Raw genomic sequence first — 17,619 nt, 5'->3', positions numbered from 1 at the left:
CTGGCTGAACACACTCATTTACAGACCGGGAAACTGAGATGAAGCGATGTGCTCCTGATCTCCTGTTAGCCAGCTGAAGAGCCCAGCTAGAGAGGTCCAGGTCTCTGAACTCAAAGTTCAAGGCTCTTCACAGAGCACCAGGCTGCTTTTAAGACCCAGTAGGGATCAAAGTGCCAGCAGCACTTAATTCGGGCTCCTTAGCATTCAGAGATCAAAGCAAGCCATTAACCCATCAATAATCCCTCAAGGAAGAAATTTACAAATGTAAATTCAATGGGGAGTGGTGGAAAAACCCCAGGAAGTAGAAAATGAGGCAAATAACCTCTAGCTGGAACTGTCACAGATTCACTGACTGCTGAGCTCATCTTCTGATCTAACCTATGTTACCATCACTGATGGGGAAACTGAGGCTCCTATAAAGTGAAGTGATGCCAGAGGTTATACAGTTATTGTCTCAAGCTCCCCAACTGCCTTCTGGCCCTGGGAGAAGTTTATACTTAAAAAACAAAACTCCATCAGACAAACCCCACCCCACCACCCCCACAAGGACTGCTAAAAACAGGACAGCCTGTTCCCGTGCCTATCAAGAGAGCGTTTCAGGATGCCAGAGACGCATTTACAAGGTCACACCCTATCTGATGTTGGAGACTAATTCTCTTTAGGGAGTTGGGGGGCGGGTGTGAGGTCATTGTGGCTTAGTGAAAAATCTCAGTTCCAGAATGTTTTCCCATTTTGAGAAGCAGTGAGACGTAGTAGACTGAGTAACCCAGAGTCAGGAAATCTCAGGCCCTAGTCTCAGCTGTCGGTCACTCATTATGTGACCTTGGAACAGTCACTTCCCACTTCTGAGGCCTCAATTTGCTTATCTGCAAAATGAGGGCTTTTAACTGGATGCTAAGACCCCTTCCAGGTAGGGAGTATGAGCTGACCTGTGTACTGTGTTCCAACTCAAATGTTCTACATTCTTCGGTAACTTTCCGCTCCGACATTCTAGGTTCTAAGTTCCCTTCCATCTCAAACATTCCATGGTTCCTGTGTACTGTGGAATAGCACAGTTTGTAATAAGCTCCAGGCTTCCTCATGTACAAGTGCCCCATCTTCTACTTCTGCACCTTTGCCTTCCTTCCAGACCCCCCACCCCCAGACTCAAGAAGCAACAGATACAACATTAGAGTCAATTTTCTCTACCTTTAAGGTTTACAAAGTACGCACAACAGCCCAGGAAAGAAAGCAGAGAAAATATTTTTATGTCCAATATCTAAATTAGGAAAATGAGATTCAGAGAAGCAAAATTATTTGCCCAAGAACTTGAAATCCTAGGCTGGGGCTCTTTCCAATCCCAGGGAAGACTCTAGGCTCTGCCACCCAACTGCTGTGAGCCCGTGGATAGACAGAACATATCTGTCCTACAGTTTCCTCCCCTGTAAAATGGGGTATATAATAAATCTGGCACTACCTCCCTTATAGGGCTACTGTAAGTCTCAAGTGAGGGACTTCCTACAACATGCTGAGTAATCTAATGAATATTATATAATCTTCAGCTCTTATTGGTGGGAAGCTACATGGAAGAGTGAGAGTTATGAGGACCTGGTTTCCAGTCCTGACAGGCCCCTCACTACCTGCAGGATCTCGGCTGCCTGGGGTGGAGGGGCAGATGGAGTAGGCCACTAAGGGGGGGTTGGAAGGCACACCTCTCAGTGGCTCTCTAGTGCAGCCTGTACTAGAAAGAGAATCCCTTCTACAATTTACCAGATGAGTGACCATCTAGCCATGGTCACAAGTTACCCACTACCTGAGAGGTATTTCCACAGACAAACAGGTCTCCACCTCCTTTAAAACAAAACAAAAAATACCCCACCTTCCCTTAAGTGATTTCTGCATATCTCTCCTCCTCTTCCTCACAGTCAAGACTCCTAGGATGGGTCACCTATTCTCCTCAGTACCATTTCCTTACACCCCCCTCACCTCTTAGCCTCTTACAGCCTGGTTTTCAATTCAAGTGTCACTGAAATTGCCCTCTCTAGGGTTACTAATGGCGTCTCAACAGCCAGAAATGGGGCTTTTATCAGCCTTCACCCTTCTTGACCTTTGGCCTATTGACAAGCCCTGGGCTTCTGTGACACTGTCATCTTGGTTCTGACAACCTGCCCAACCATGCCTTCTCAGGCTCTTTTACAGCAGCATCACCGTCCCTCCCCCTCCCACTAGGCATGGACTTGGCTCTGTCCATCTTTGGGATTTAAAGGGGAAGGGAGATGGCCTTTCAGTCTCAGTGTGGACAAGAGGCTTTCCCTCAGCCCCTCAAATCATCTAAACCAAGAACTGCCTCATATCTGGACATGGATCCTTAACATTCTGCCTTCATATAGTCCTAGCATCATCCCTTAGGTCTAGGGAGGAGACTTGTCCAAGGTCATGCTGTGGAGTCGCAGGGCTAGGACGCCTTTTCCCCTCTGCCAGGAGTCCGCTGACCTTCCTTCTAAAGGAGGCTAAGCTGCTTTCTTGTTTACATGATTGATTTGCTGAGGCAAAATCCTTTTTTTTTTTAAATAGATAGCAGGTGAAAAGAAATGCCCAGATTATCTAAAAATTCCACATTTCCTGGAGTCTGAATTAATGAGGTTTTACTGTATCCCTGCAGATTTGTTTAAGTCTCCCTCCCACCTCCCATTAAAGCTTGGGAAGAGTCAGAACCAGATTTAAAAGGTGACCTGAAACCGAAGTCCACACAGTTTGCATTTATTGGGCAGAGAGCAAAGGTGAGGAGGGGATAAAAATTAGTTGGCTTTCTGGGGGCAGGGAAGGACTCCCCATTCAAAGAAGCAAGAACTCTTTTTTTTTTTCTAGAATGAGAGGCTTTGTTCTCTGTGAGCAATTTGACTTGTAATTCAGATCTCCTTTGGGAGGAGAAAAAGGTGGCTTAAATTCACACTAAGGTGCACATGACTGATAGAAGAGCTTTTCCTGAAGGCAAGTATTGATGAAGGTACCTCAAGTGGGAGAGAAGGGGGAGGAGAAAGAGAGTTGAGGAGGTCAGTAAAGCAGTCCCATTTTTATAGCTTTATCAAACATCAATAGGATCATAGATATAAGCTAGAAGGCCATTAGAGATCAATCTCATTTTACAGATAAGGAAACTGAGGTCTAGGGGGGTGAAATGACTTGATCCCCAGTCACACAGCCAGTCTGCAGTGGGATTTGAACCTACATTGTCCCAATTCCAAATGAGGCAGTCAGTGTAAGTGTTTTTCTTCCTATCTTACAGGTAAGGAAACTGAGCCTCAGCCAGATGAAGTAACTGAAGTACCACCAGTAAGTGGCATGTTCAGGCTCTCTAACTTGGCACGCAATGCTCTTCCCATTCTCCCCACCCTCCTCTCCACTACGTGGCTGAAAGGTGGAACTCGCCATTCTGAAGGTAATGAGTGGTCAGTTCAGGGGTGTGGGCCCCAGAGTTTGGCTGGAAGGGAGCTCAGAAACCCTTTAGTCTTGTCCTACCGTCCTATTTCACTGATGAAAACACGGTGGGCCAGAAAGAGCAAGCGAGCGAGAGAGCAAGAGCACACTGGAAGACAAAGAGCTGGGCCCAAGGCACTGCTGAGGCATGCACCTGCAAGCAGGTGAATGGCCACCCTCCAAGGCACAGCTTCTCACCAATACAATGAGGATGATGGAGCTTGTCTATGAACCTCACAGGGCTGCAGTGAGGAATGCAGTGTAAAAACCACAAGGCTGGCACTCAGTCAGTCAACTATCTATACGTTAGCTGTTGCAGTCACACAGGGTAACCTGAGGCTAAGAGAGGTTGGGCCACTTGGCCGCAGTCACACAGTGGGTGATTTTCTGTGGTGGGAATGGACTGTGGCTCTTCCCTACTCCAGGCCGGTACTGTGACATCCTTCCAGTCCCTCAGGCTTCCAGCCCAGGAGACACCCTCGACTCCCCACTCTCTCTCGCCCCCCATGTCCGAGATGGTGCCAAGGCCTGTTGATCTGGCCTCTGCAGCATCTCTCAAATATGCCCTCTTTTCTCTGACATTGCCCCCACTCTGGTGCAAGCCCTCGTTAGCTCATGCCTGGACTGCTGGAATAGACTCCCGTGGGCCCGCCTGCCCCAGGCCTCTCTGCACTCCAGTCCATCCTCCACCAGGCTATCAAATTGATCTTCCTTAAGAACAAGTGTCATCCTCTTCCCCACCCCCAACTCAACAAACTCCAGTGGCTCCCTAGCACTTCCAAAAGGAAATACAAACCCTCTGTTTGGCATTCAAAGCCCTTTAGGACCTGCTCCCCACCCTGCTCCAGGCTTTTTTACACCTTACACTGGCTGATGTTCTCTGGCATCCAGAGACACTGGCACTGCATCTCCCTCCTCCTCAGCATTCCTCGCCGGCTGGCCACAGACTGGAAAGCTCTTTGGCCTCGTCAATTCCCTGGCTTCCTTCAAGGCCCAGCTAAAATCCTGCCTTTGAGAAGAAGTCTTTCCTGATCCCCTTAATTCTAGTGCCTTCTCTCTATTGATTATTTCAAATTTATCTTGAGCAGAGCCTGTTTGTACATAGTTATTTGCATGTTGTCTCCCCTCCATTAGACTGAGTTCCTCGAGAGCAGACACCGTCTTTCACCTTTCTCGGTGTGTCCAGAACTTAGCACAATGCTTGGCACGCAGCAGGCACTAAATAAACGTTTACCACTCGACTAACCTAATTATCGCTGGGCCTCCTAACTGGGTTCCCTGCCTTGGTCTCTCTCCACGTTAGTCCACCCGACTTGCTAATGCCCGAAGAATTTTCTGTAAGCACAGATCTGACCACATCACCCCAATGTCTGGTCACCTCCAGGGGTTTTTTGGTGCCTCTCAAATAAAACAGAGACTTCTCTGTATGGTTTTTAAAGCCACACAAACGAGCCTTCTCTCTGTGCCTCATACACACACCCCAAAACAAATCTCCATGACTTTGCACATGCCTGGCACAAGTTCCCCTCCAAATCTCGGGCCCACAGAGCCCTCTCTTCCTGAAAGGCGCAGCCAACACACCATCTCTTGTAAGAAGCCTTTCCTGACCTCTTTGTAAGTAAACTCTCTTGCATGTGACTTCTGTGTATGTGTGTGTGTGTGTGTGTGTGTGTGTATATATATATATACATGTATGCATATGTATGTGAGTATATGTATTTGTTAACCTGATATTTATGCTATACACATGTGTACATTTATACATATAAGCACATATATGTGCGTATATAATACACACATGCACGTAAACACACATGTGTATGTGTTGGCTGTCTCCCTCATGACAGTGTAAGTTCCTTGTGATAAGAGACTTTCATTCTTGTGCTTGTATCTCCAGAGCCCAGCACGGTGCTGGAACACAGCAGGTGCTTAACAAAGGCTTGCTGATTGATCTTTTTTTTGAAGCGGCCTCTCCAGTAATGCCAGCAGACACAGCCGTTGCCCTCTGAGAGCTCATGGTCTAGGGAAGGAATCAGCACTCAAGGCAGACCGCTGTGTGCACCGCCTAGCTGTCTGCTGCCCCCTCAGACAAGGGGCCAGTCTCACAGGGTCCAGCGTCAGCTCTTCTGCCCTGCTCCACAAGGGATCATGGCAGACACCCGTGCGACACGTGGGGCTGTCCACTGCTTTTACAGAAACCCGGCCGTGGGAATCAGAGCTTCTTCACCAAAAGGCATTTCTGAGCCCTGCTGACATCACCACTTATAATTTCCCCCCTCAACTATGAACGACTTTCAAAAGTGAAAAAAAAAAGGAAGGGGGTGAGCTGGGGATGGGGAGAAAGGGATGGCAGTCAGGCAATCCATCACCAAGGAACATTTCATTTGTTCCTGGGCAATTGCCTGGCAAACGTGATTCTTCTGATGCAAAAGTCCAGAAGGAGCAAGGGAGGTGTTGGCAGGATGAGCCAGGAGCCAGGCCCCTTCTACACCAGGCAGAAGGCAAGGTGGGAATTACTGAGCCACCCTCCCTCTCACCAGCAGCTTCAACTCTGCTTAACTGTCAAAGACGACAAGCCAAGCCATGTGACAGGAGGCTCAGACATAATTGCTTTTAATTAAAACCCCTGATTTTCCCAAATACAAACTACATTTCCAACATGACAAGGTGCCACTGGCAGCTGCCGCTTTCCTTAAACTCAAGTGACACCTGGGAGCTGATGGGTATACGCTGTCACCCGGCTGCTGGAGGGGAGCCCCTGCTGAGCCCTCACCTTCCCACCCACATCAGCTTCCTAGTAAGAAGATGACTGGCACATGCAGAGAGAAGGGGGACCCCCTAAGGGAAGTTTGAGAGAGAGAGAGAGAGAGAGAGAGAGAGAGAGAGAGAGAGAGAGAGAGAGAGAGAGAGAGAGAGAGAAGGGCAGAGGCCCCGGGCACAATACCTTCGTGGGGATCTTCCCGCAGGTGCGACGGCAGCTCCTCCACAGGGGTTTCCATATCCTCTTCGACCATCTCCTCATCTGGGCTCTGCTCCTATACGAAGAATACAGGGGTGAGGACAGAGAGGGTGGCCAGGCTTTGGCCTGAGGCAGAGTCTGCAGACTTCACCAGATATCTGCAGATCATAGCACATCCAGTATTAGGGAGAGCTAAGGAGGGGGCCTTGAAGTGCTCTGGGAAGGCTGTCTCACGGAGCGGCCCAGGAACAGGGGTAGGATCAGACTAGATAACCACAAAGGGACCTTCCAGCAATGGACTCTAGGATCCTGAAAAAGCAAGGCCATCTCAATGCCAGCTGAGATGATGATGATAACAATCGACTATGTGCTAAGTGCTTTGGAATTATTATCTAATTCGATTCTCACAACAACCCTACAAAATAGGTGCTATTATGATCCCTATTTTAGAGATGAGGAAACTGAGGCAAACAGAAGTTAAGTGACTTGCCCAAGGTCACACAGCTAAAAAAAGCATCTGAGCTTGGATTGGAACTCAGGTCTTCCTAACTCCAGGCCAAGTGCTCTATCTACTGCTCCAAGACACAGTAAAAGCCCAGGATCTAGCATTTGAACCCTCACTCTTCCCCTGGAGCCCCAGAGGGTGCTAAACCATGATGCTGGGTGGAGGGACTGCAGGATCCTAAGATGTACCTTTGAATGAGACTCTGGAGCAGGGGTTCTTAACCTGAGGCCTGTGAACTGATTTTTAAAAAATAGTTTGATAATTGTATTTCAATATAACTGGTTTTATTTGTAATCCCCGGCACTTTATTTTATGCATTTAAAAACAGTGTCTTGAGCAAGGGGCCCCAGCTTTCAGCAGACTACCCACCGGAGGGTCCCCAGCTTGAACGCTTCTCTGGCCAAAGCTCCTCTTTTTACAGATAACAGAAGCCGAGGTCTAAAGAGAGGAAGTGACAGTCCAGACGCCAAGGAACAGGGCTGGGACGTGAACCTGGGGCTTCGGGATCCACATCCAGGTTCTTTTCTCCTGTGCCCCACTCCCTGACACCTTGGTCCTGAAGGGATCTTAGAACACAGAGCACAGATTATTAGAGATGGAAGGGGCCTTAAGAGTTCTTGTTTAACCCCTTCACTTTAAAGAAGAAACTGAGGCCCAAGGAATCAGGCACCCTGAAAGCTTCGGGACTACTGGCTGTGAGAGAAGCATTCTGCAAATGCTTCAGGACTTCCAGAGGATGAGGACTTGGGCTGGGGTGGCTCCCTCTCCCACCTAGATAACCTGCTCCACTCCTCAGCAGCTGATCAACAGAAGTACTAACTGTTCATAGTTACATCACAGGAAGCTCTGGAACTTGCAGCTTCCTAAGCCCCCACGGAGCATAGGCTCTGAGACCTCCAATTCCCCTCCACTCCATCCGTGACAAAGCAACCGAAGTTTGCAGGGCAGGGAATGGGAGTTCTTGTCACCACGAGAAGTAGGACTAGAAGCCAGGCCCCCTGGCCCCTGCCTCCTGCCCCCAGTCCCCTGCCTGGGTCTCTTTCCTCTACAGCACACTGATCTGCCTTAGCACTGCAGTCCCTATGGTGCTGTTTTACAGACTGGCCCCAAGAACTGAGAAGAATGGTGCTAAGCTTGGAATAGTCCAATTCTAGGGAATTTTAATAAAGGCTTTCAACCAAGTGGTGCCTAAACTCGCCATGCTCCCTTCAGTTCTGGCCCAGCCTCGATGCCTGACGTAGAACTTGTACACAGCCCATTGCTAGCGACGAACACTCTTGACCAGCCTCTTTCCTACTCCATAGATGCCCTGGTTCCATGGACATGTGCCAGCTGAAGGGGTTAACATTCCCAGAGACTCATAAATATTTCATGAAAATATCTTCTAAGATAACCTGAGACTGCTGATGTTGAAATTATCACACCTGCAAATTTAATTGGTGAGAGAGAGAGAGAGAGAGAGAGAGAGAGAGAGAGAGAGAGAGAGAGAGAGAGAGAGAGCGCACATAATTGGTGCCTGCAAATCTGTGAACCTGACTTGGTTATAAAATTGGAGATTTTGTTATCTGGAGAACTTGATAACTACTTCAGTCTAAATGAGAGCAAATGGGAAAGAGGGGGGCAGGTCAAGGCTAAGAGGGGAAGAGCATGTCAGAGACACCTGCTCACCAGATCTGTCTGCCCCTGGGAAGGCGCATCTTTCCCCCATTGTTCCCCTTGCTTTTTTCTAAATTACAAATAATGGTCCCCTTTTCAGCAGAGCTTTAGGGTTTTTGTGTGTGTGTGTGTGTGTGTGTGTGTGTGTGTGTGTGAGAGAGAGAGAGAGAGAGAGAGAGAGAGAGACAGAGAGGGAGACAGAGAGGGAGACAGGCACAGAAAAGCAGAGAGCCAGTTGTGACAAGGCACAGGAACGATGAGATGCTGAATCCAGGCTATGGCAAGGAGCCCAGTCTGGCAGGAACGTTGAGCATGAGAAGGGATACACGACAAATCTGGGCATATTGGAAAAGGCTAGGTGGGCAAGGCCTTTCAATGCCAACCTGAAGAGTGTGCATTTTATCAGAGGCAATGCGTAGAGGGACAGAAAACATTCCTGGACAGGGGAGCGACCTAAGACTTGGGTTTCCAGAATGTAATTGGACAGCTGTGGAGCATGGCTTGGAGGGGGAACACTAGAGGCCAGAAGGTAAGGAGAAGGTTGCTGCAGTAGCCTCGGGGATGAGGGCAGGACCAAGGATGCTGAGACTGACTTCAGGGAGACTCTGAGGCTAGAGTTATGTCCTTACTTTCTACTATTCCCCTCCTTCCCTAAAGGACAATTTCAGCTCTGCTGCCACAGCACAATCTGGTCAATGGTGTTAGCCAAAGCTGGTGTTTTCTGTCTAGTTCTTCCAGTCCCATGCTAGGCTGCCATGAGATCTTGGATAAGTTCTAGACACTGGGCCCAGAGCTAGTTGTAGGGATTCCTGATGCCAGCGACTTGGGTTATGAACCTTGGCACCCCCTAGCCAAATTGTGAAGGAGACAGGTTGTTTCCAATGCCCTTCCATCTCCTTTTTGTAGAGGCCTTCAATGTAGAATCTGGAAAGGGGCCTTAGAACGAAGAATGTCATAGCTGGGAGGGATCTTAAAATACCAAATGTCAAAGACATAAAATGTGAAATGTCAGAAAAGGGCAGGACCTTAGAACAGAAAATGTCAGAAATGGGGGAACATTAGAACACAGTTCTGAGAACACAGACTGTAAGAGCCAGAAGAGATCTAAGAATGAAGAATGTCAGAACTATAAGGCACCTTGGAGACCCCCTAGTCCATCCTATTGCCCATTTTACAGATGATAAAGCTGAGATCCAGAGAGATGAAGCGTCCTGCCTCCAGCTAGTTAGGAGCAAATCCAGCACTCTCAAAATACCAGTGTCTTGATTCTCTCCATTACATTTCTGTTACCACGCCTAAAATATGTTTCTGTTTTCATGCCAGCTTTCAATACCTTAACCCTAAAATAACTTAATCTCTGTTTCTCCTCAGGGCCAAGCTTCATAAACCACTGTTAAAGCCACAAGCACAGCTTGGGGCTCCTTGGCCAAAGCGCCTCACGATCATCTAAGACACTACCTGTGTGGCCCTGGGCAAGTCTCTGAGGGTCTGAGTTTCCCCGACTGTAAATACAGAAGGTTGGACTCGATGTACAAGGTCCTTTCTGCTTCTGATGGCTCATATCCTAAGGTCCCCTCCGGCTCTGACGTCCCGTGTTCTGAGGTCATTCCCAGCCCTGACACTATGTTGTGAGATGTGCTCCAACTTCTACATTCTGTGGTCTGACAATCCTGCATCTCCCGGGGAACAACAGTAAAGTCACCCCAGCTGTCTCAGCTCCTAGCTAGGAGAGCCTCTGAGAGCATCATTGACCAATGGAGCTTGTCTAGTCCTTGAACCTCAATTGCCTCAAGATTCAGGAAGCTGAGAGGCCTTTTAGATGAAGCTCCTGAAGAGCAACTGCAGGCAGAAACCAGTCTGGCATATGTGGTGACTGGCATGGTTCACATCTGAATTAAAGTGCCATCTTTAGGACTATAAATAAGCTTAAGGATCTCACATCGTGTGAGAAAACAGCACCTCACTTGAGTGCATGGTGGTGTGCTAGCCAGGAATCCAAGGCAGGTGGTGAGCTCTTGGGTCCTGGCCAAGTTGCCAAAGGCCCGAGGGCAGAAGGACAAAGCAGCCTCTTGGCCCCAGACCAAAATGGGGGATGCTGGGGGAGACTCAGCTGTGAAAGTCCCTCTGGGGGACAAGCACCAAAGGAAGCTTTTGCCTCCACCTCCAAAAGGCCGAAATCACTCTTTGGCTTGTGGCATTGGTCCCATCCTAGGCTTCCTTGGTTCTCAGTTTCCTCCCCTCTAAAAACAGGGGGCTGGACTAAATGGTAATAAAAACCCACATCTACATAAAGCAACCCTAAAGGATAGATAGTGCAGCTATTATTATAAGCCCCATTTTACAGATGAAGAAACAAGGGCTCCAAGGGGAAAATGTGACTTCTTCAAGATGGTATTGGGCTGTCTCTGGGTCTGACGAGCCAGACGAGCCACATGACTTCTAAGGTGGGAGGCAGGGGGCATGGCAGAAATGGCACCAGTGATGACGTGCTTAAGAGAAATGTATCAAGAATCAGGGGAGCTGGGTTCAAATCCTGCCTCTGGCACTTCATAGTCATGTGACCAGGGGCCAAGCCCTCACCATCTCTGGCTCTGAATTTCCTCAACTAGAAAACGGGTGGGTTGGACTGGAGACCTCTAAGGTCACTTCCAGCTCTGACCCCAGGACCAGGAGTCAGGAGATTGGAGGCCTAGTACCCACTCTGCCTCTCACTACTTCACTGTGTCTGTCCATGGACAAGTCACTTTCCATCTCATGGCCCGCATCTCTAAAGCTCTAGAATACAAGGGTTGGATGAGATAATCTCTGAAGTGGCTGCCATTTTGAATATCCAATGAATCTGCGACAATTTCTATGATTCCATCCAGCTCTAACATCGCATGACTCTGAGTCTGAAGGGCTAGCAGGTTCTCCCCTCTCTCCCCACCTTTCCTGCCTCGCTTCTCACTCACAGCAGTGGATTTTCCTGCAAGTCTCCTGGCTAGGGCCCTTGGCTGCTCCTCTAAGTACCCATGGTCTCCCAGGAGCCCCCCATTTAACAACACTTTCTGTGAGCCCCACTGGTGTAAAGCATTATATCACTGGAGTCTCATTAGAGACCACTGTGTGGAGACAATTAGCTGCCAAGAAGCAAGAAATTCCCAAGAGAGACTAGAGGCCTTATAGTTGTAACTATCAATTGATCAATAAGCACTTAGTCAGTGCTTACTACGTATCAGGCACGCTGTGAAGGGCTAAGAACATGAAGAAAAAGCCAACATTGTCTCTGCCCTCAATAAGCTTATTGACATCTAATGACTAGATAACCTCCTGGCTCCTTCACCCTCCAACATTCTGTTTGAAGAGACCCATAGGAGACTTAGGAGAGGATGCTTCCTCCCGAGGCCTTTGCAGAGATGGGAGGGCTCCAGGGGTGTGCGACCTTGCATATATTGTCAGATTTTATTGATGTATTAATTGGTTTTACTGATTTTTTTCTCTTTTTGCTCAAAATCTTTGTTATAAGTAATGGCTCTCTAGAATGGAGGATGCAGGGGGGAATTTAGGCAATGTGAAAACAAAAGATATCAATGAAAGTGTTTTTTAAAAAACATTCTATGTTCCAAAGTCTCTTCTAGTTCTAAGGCTCTGTTCTGTGTTCTTTGCTTCCTTCAAGCTCTGACACTTCAAACTCTAACATCTTACATTCCAAGCTCCAGTACTAATGATCTACAATTGCATGTCTGATCATGAGATGTCTAGATGGATATTATTAATATGACTGGTACAGCTCAAAGAGAACAGTCAGTAAAAGATTCTTAATCCTCAGATATTTTTAATTTTTTCTGAAGAGGGGTTTGGGGAGTGGGGCGGAGGTAGGGATCATACAATTTTCTATCCTCACCTAAAAATTGCTCTGTTGTGCAACAATTTTGTTGGAGTCTAACTTCTGGTTGAGAGACAGTTGAGGAGGTTGCTTAAATGCATCACTAGTGTCAGAAAATGCCATTGGCAATAGCTTAAAGAAAACACAGCTCCCCCAAATCCCTATCAACCCCTGCACATGCAGCCTTTCAGCAAAAACGGCCTCTGTCATCCCTTGCTGCGCAGTATTAGCTCTTCAATCCCCCTGAAGAGACTGAATTTCTGAAGTCGCTGCCCAATTGGATCCTTTTGGCTGGAGAGTTATCAACAAAGACTGGGGCCTGATGGGAAAATCCTGACAGAGCTGTAAAAGTAAGCTGCATCTTCCTATAATTAGGCACATGTTTATTTAAAAGGGGTATAATTTAACCCTGGTTTCCTGCTAGATAAATACAGAGTTGAAATGTTTTTTTAAAATTTGCAGCCCTGGAAAAACAAATTCAGGTTTTGACATGAATAAGGGCCCACATGCTTATTCTGCATGACATCTCCTGAACAGGCCACAACCAAGACTGGTTAAACAAGTCAAGAGGCAATAGGAAGCAGATCTATTCCCCTTTCTGAGTCTCAGTTTCCTGGAAGTCTTCCTAAGCAGCCCACACTGTGGAGAGTTACACATGAAGGAAACCTTATGAGGACTCCATGAAGGGAAAAAAGCGCTTCCTGGACCAGGAGTTGAGAAATACACTTTTGTAACACATTCTCTACTCATATTCTTCACCATCTAATGTGAAACTTACAACTCCCACCCATAGACTCTGCATGTATTTGTGGACCCCTTAGGGTTTTTTTTTTGGGGGGGGTGATGCTTTACATCAACTTTTCTTACTACATTTCTAATAGAATGCCTTTTCTAAAAGCTAATAGAGTCTACTGGGTTGTTGCTGATGGGGAATATTCTGGTGGGGGCTCAGGAACTCTCTCTTAGAAGTATACCTTTGATGTTCATCAATTGGGGAATGGCTGAGCAAGTTGCGGTATATGAATGTGATGGAATACTATCGTTCTATAAGAATGATGAGCAGGCAGACTTCAGAAAAACCTGGAAAGACTTGTATGGTCTGATGCTGAGTGAGCAGAACCAGGAGAACACTGTACACGTAACAGCAACACTGTGCCATGACTAACTTTGATAGACTTAGCTTTTCTCAGAAATGCAAGGATCTAAGACAAGTACAAAAGACTCATGATGAAAAATTCTATCCACATCCATAGAAAGAACTATGGAGTCTGAATGCAGATCCAAGCATACTATTTGCTCTCCCTCTCTTTTTTTTGTTGTTTCTTCTTTCTCATGGTTTCTCCCATTGGTTCCAATTCTTCTTTACAACATGACTAATGTAAAAATATGTTTAATATCAATGTATATGTAGAACCTATATCAGACTGCACACTGTCTTGAGTAGGGGGAAGGGAGGGAGGCAGAGAAAATTTAGAGCCCAAAATATTATGGAAGTGAATGTTGAAAACTAAAAATTAATTACTTAATTTAAAAAAGTACACCCCTCAAGATTATGCATAGAAGCCTGAGGAAAATAATCCTACTTCCCAGTACCTACCCTGTGGAAGAGAGTTCAAGTCGAGGCAGCTAAATGGCATACAAAATAGAGCATTACACCTGGAATCAGGAAGACCCAAGGCCAAAACTGGCCCGAGATGAGCTATCTGTGCGATCCTGGGCAAGTCACTTCATCTGTCTGCCTCAGTTTCCTCAACTGTACAGTAGGGATAGTGATGAATGAAGAATTTTAATTAAGCACTTACTATTTGCTAAGCACAGGAGCTATAAATGGAACAATGAGCTCATATTCCAACGGAGGAGATTATACATATGGAAAGTTTCAATTGCAAGTCAGATAGAAAAGTCCCATGGTCCTTAAGGTACAGCAACAGAGCAGATGTTAATGCCTTTTCTTAAATGACATTAATGTCCTACTCCCAGGACTTGGGGGGCTCGGGGTCAGGGAAGCCGCTGGTGATTTGAGCTGCCTGGCCCATGCTGCCTCCTGTCTCTTCCTCAGGGTGGGGGACCAGCTACATCTGCCAGGCTGGTTTGTCTGCCTTGGGTGGCAGCTGGTGGGGATGGCTGGCTCCTCCTCCACAGGGGTCACTTCCCCAGATGATGATCATGACGGCTGGGCTGAAAGCAGAAATGGTGGGAAGGGACAGTGGGGCTGTCTGTCTGTGGGTGGCAGCTGAGCAACAGTTGTTGCTGGTAGTGATGAGGAAGTGCCCATCCATGAAGATTTCTCCCCACAATAATGGCAGTGGGGACTGGGCAGGAAGCAGGTCTGGTGGTTTGGAAGGCACTGCTATTACCAAGGCAAAAAATTCACTCTAAAATAACATTTACCTCCCAGTACTGTTCTGAGGGTAAAATGAGATATTTGTGAAACGTTTTGCAAATTTTAAAAGAGTTATCTAAACACTAGCTATTAAGTAGAGGCAGCTAGGTGGCATAGTGCACAGAGTGCTAGATCAGGCATCAGGAAGATCTGAGTTTGAATCCAGCCTCAGACACTTACTAGCTGTGTGACTCTGGGCAAGTCACATAACCTCTATCTGCTTCCATTTTATTTTTGTTCAGTCACATCTGACTCTTTGTGACCCCATTTGGTGTTTTCTTGGCAGAGATCCTGCAGCGGCTGCCATTTCCTTCTCCTGCTTCAGTTTATTAATGTCTAGAAAGGGGCTAATAAGAGCACCTACCTCCTAGGGCTGTTGTGAAGGATAAATGAGATGATATTTGTAAAGCATTCTGCAAACCTTAAACTGCTAAATACAAACCAGCGATTATTATTGTCCCAGAGACAGTATAATACCTACATCAGTAAAATCAAAAGTCCAATCCTGGCCTATGCCTATCCTGAAAGTACTTTATAAGTGGAAAGTCTAACACTATGAGTCATCATGAGGATGAGCAGGGGGAAATACGCCAGGAAATCACTGAGAGAGAGATGAAAGGAGTTTCTGATTGTTAATCCGACCCTGTCACTCTCCTGCTCAATCCACTCCGGGGGCTCCCCATTGCCTGGAGGATCAAATATGAATCCTTCTGGTCCGCGTTCTCAGTCCTTCCCCACCTAGCTTTCCAGCTTCCCTGGCCATCACTCCCTTTCCTGGACTCTGCAGTCTGGACAAACTGGTCTTCTCTCTCTTCCTGACACTCAAATCTCCATCTGCCATCACTGTGTGACCCTGGACTGGCTGTTCCCCAGGTCGGCAATGCTTCTCTTCTTCACCTCTGCCTCACAGAGAAGGCTTCTCTTCTTCAAGACTCCACTCAGGCACCACCTTCTCCAGGAAGCCCTTCCTAATTTTCTCTAGGAGGGAGGGATTTATTTTGTGTTTATTGTCTTTATATTCAGTTTGTATACATACACACACACATGTATGTATGTATGTATGCATGTATTTGTTACCTCCTCCAGTAGAAGATAGGCAGCTAGGTGGCACACTGGATAGAGTACTGGCTCTGGAGTTAGGAAGACTCATCTTCCTGAGTTCAAATCCAGCCTCAGACACTTACTTCTGTGTGGCCCTGTCCCTGGGCAAGTCACTTAACTCAGTTTACCTCAGTTTCCTCCTCTATAAAATGAGCTGGAGAAGGAAATGACAAACAACTCCAACATCTTTGCCAAGAAAACCCCAAATCGGGTCACAAAGAGTTAGACACGATGGAAATGACTGAACAACAACAAATTTTGTTGTGAGTAGGAATTGTTTAATTTTTTGCTTTGTATCCCTAGCACCTGCCACATGGTAGGTGCTTAATAAATACTGACTAAATACTTGTTAATAACAGCCAGATTATTCATCCTAGTAACAAAAGAAGTTTGAAAGAAGATGAAAAGGCAAAACAGAGAAGAGGCCAGACTTAACAGAGCCCCAGAATCCTTGGCATGCATGGGAAGGAAACTTTTAGGTCACTTAGTCCAACCCAGACATGAACAAAAAACCCCCTCTGCAACATCCCTGACGCGTTTTCATCCATTGTTGACCGAGGACCTCCAATGAAGAACAGCCCTCCAGCTCCTGGGACAGCTCATACTACTTTTAGATAGCTCCCGTGGTTGGTTTTTCCTCCTATCAGACCAAACCAACCATTTTGCTAGTACTCTACTGGCCCTAGTTATGCCTCCTGGGTCCAAGCAATAGGGGTGCACAGAGCTGTGAAATGAGAGGACTTAGGTTCAAATCCCACCTCTGACACTACTACCTCAGCTGTAAAAAGAGAGAGCTGGGCTCTTCTGCATCTAAGTCTATCACTCTATGAGAGCATCTGATTCTTTTTCCATGTTATGGGTCCTTTAGCTACCTGAAGATAGCGATCATTCCTTTAAATCTTTTCTTTTCCAGGCTAATCATCTCCAGTTCCTTCAAATGATCCTCACTGGACTGGTCTCCAGGCCCTTTATTATCTTTCTGGTTGTTCTCTTCAGAATGCTCTGCAGATTACTGATCTCCTTAAAATGAGATACTCAGAAATGAAAGCAGGCGAATACAGTGGGATTGTTGCCCCTCTATCCCTAGATGCTAGACCTCTCTGAAAGCAGCTTAAGGACCGACTTCCTTTCTTGGCTAGCATGTCTTACTTTAGATGCTAACTACATTTGCAGTCTACTCAGCCTCCCAGATTCGCTTTGACATAAACTGCTCATTGAACCTGATTTCCCCATCTCGTACTCCTGAAGTTTATTTTTTCAACTCCAATACAGAATTTTATCTTACACTAATACTATTGTGCTATAAGAAATAACGAAGGGGGCAGACGCAGATCTAGGAGACCAATTTACACAATGACAACAATATTGCAAAGAAAAACAGCTTGGAAAGACTTGGGAACTCTGGTCAACACAACGATCAGCCAGAGGACTTATGGTGAAACATGCTGCTCGCTTCCTGACAGAGAGCCAAGGGACGCAAGAGTGCAGATTAAGACACACACACACACACATACACGCACACACAATTTTGACAGGGTCGATGCGGGAATTTATTTTGCTTGACTGTACGTGTTTAAACAGGGCTTTTGTTTTTCTTGCTTTCTCATGGGGGTTGGTAGGGAAGGAGAGGAGAGTTGGGAGGAAAAGAAGGCGGATCTTCATTTGAAATGAAATACAATTAAACTTTTTAAAAA

The 17,619-nt window shown here is 46.7% G+C and overlaps 1 protein-coding gene across 2 annotated transcripts in view; it reads right to left on the bottom strand.

Moving 5' to 3' along the window:
• LOC110223982 (transmembrane protein 263-like) overlaps window positions 1–17,619 on the bottom strand; it is a 361,940-nt gene that overhangs the window by 307,197 nt on the left and 37,124 nt on the right. The window contains exons 1-2 of one of the 2 annotated variants that reach the window (XM_021009762.2): window positions 7,290–7,455; window positions 6,401–6,491 (exon numbers count right to left, since the gene is read on the bottom strand). In XM_021009762.2, coding sequence (XP_020865421.1) covers window positions 6,401–6,470 — 70 coding nt within the window. In that variant the 5' untranslated portion in view covers window positions 6,471–6,491; window positions 7,290–7,455. Of the gene's footprint in view, window positions 1–6,400; window positions 6,492–7,289; window positions 7,456–17,619 lie in introns of those variants that run through there. The other variant, XM_021009761.2, reaches the window with a different exon arrangement.

This window comes from Phascolarctos cinereus, unplaced genomic scaffold (assembly GCF_003287225.1).
Source record: "Phascolarctos cinereus isolate Bilbo 61053 unplaced genomic scaffold, phaCin_HiC Scaffold_9;HRSCAF=440, whole genome shotgun sequence".
NCBI lineage: Eukaryota > Metazoa > Chordata > Mammalia > Diprotodontia > Phascolarctidae > Phascolarctos > Phascolarctos cinereus.
The sequence above is the reverse complement of the archived record's forward strand: the minus strand, read 5'-3'. Positions and strand labels throughout refer to the sequence as shown.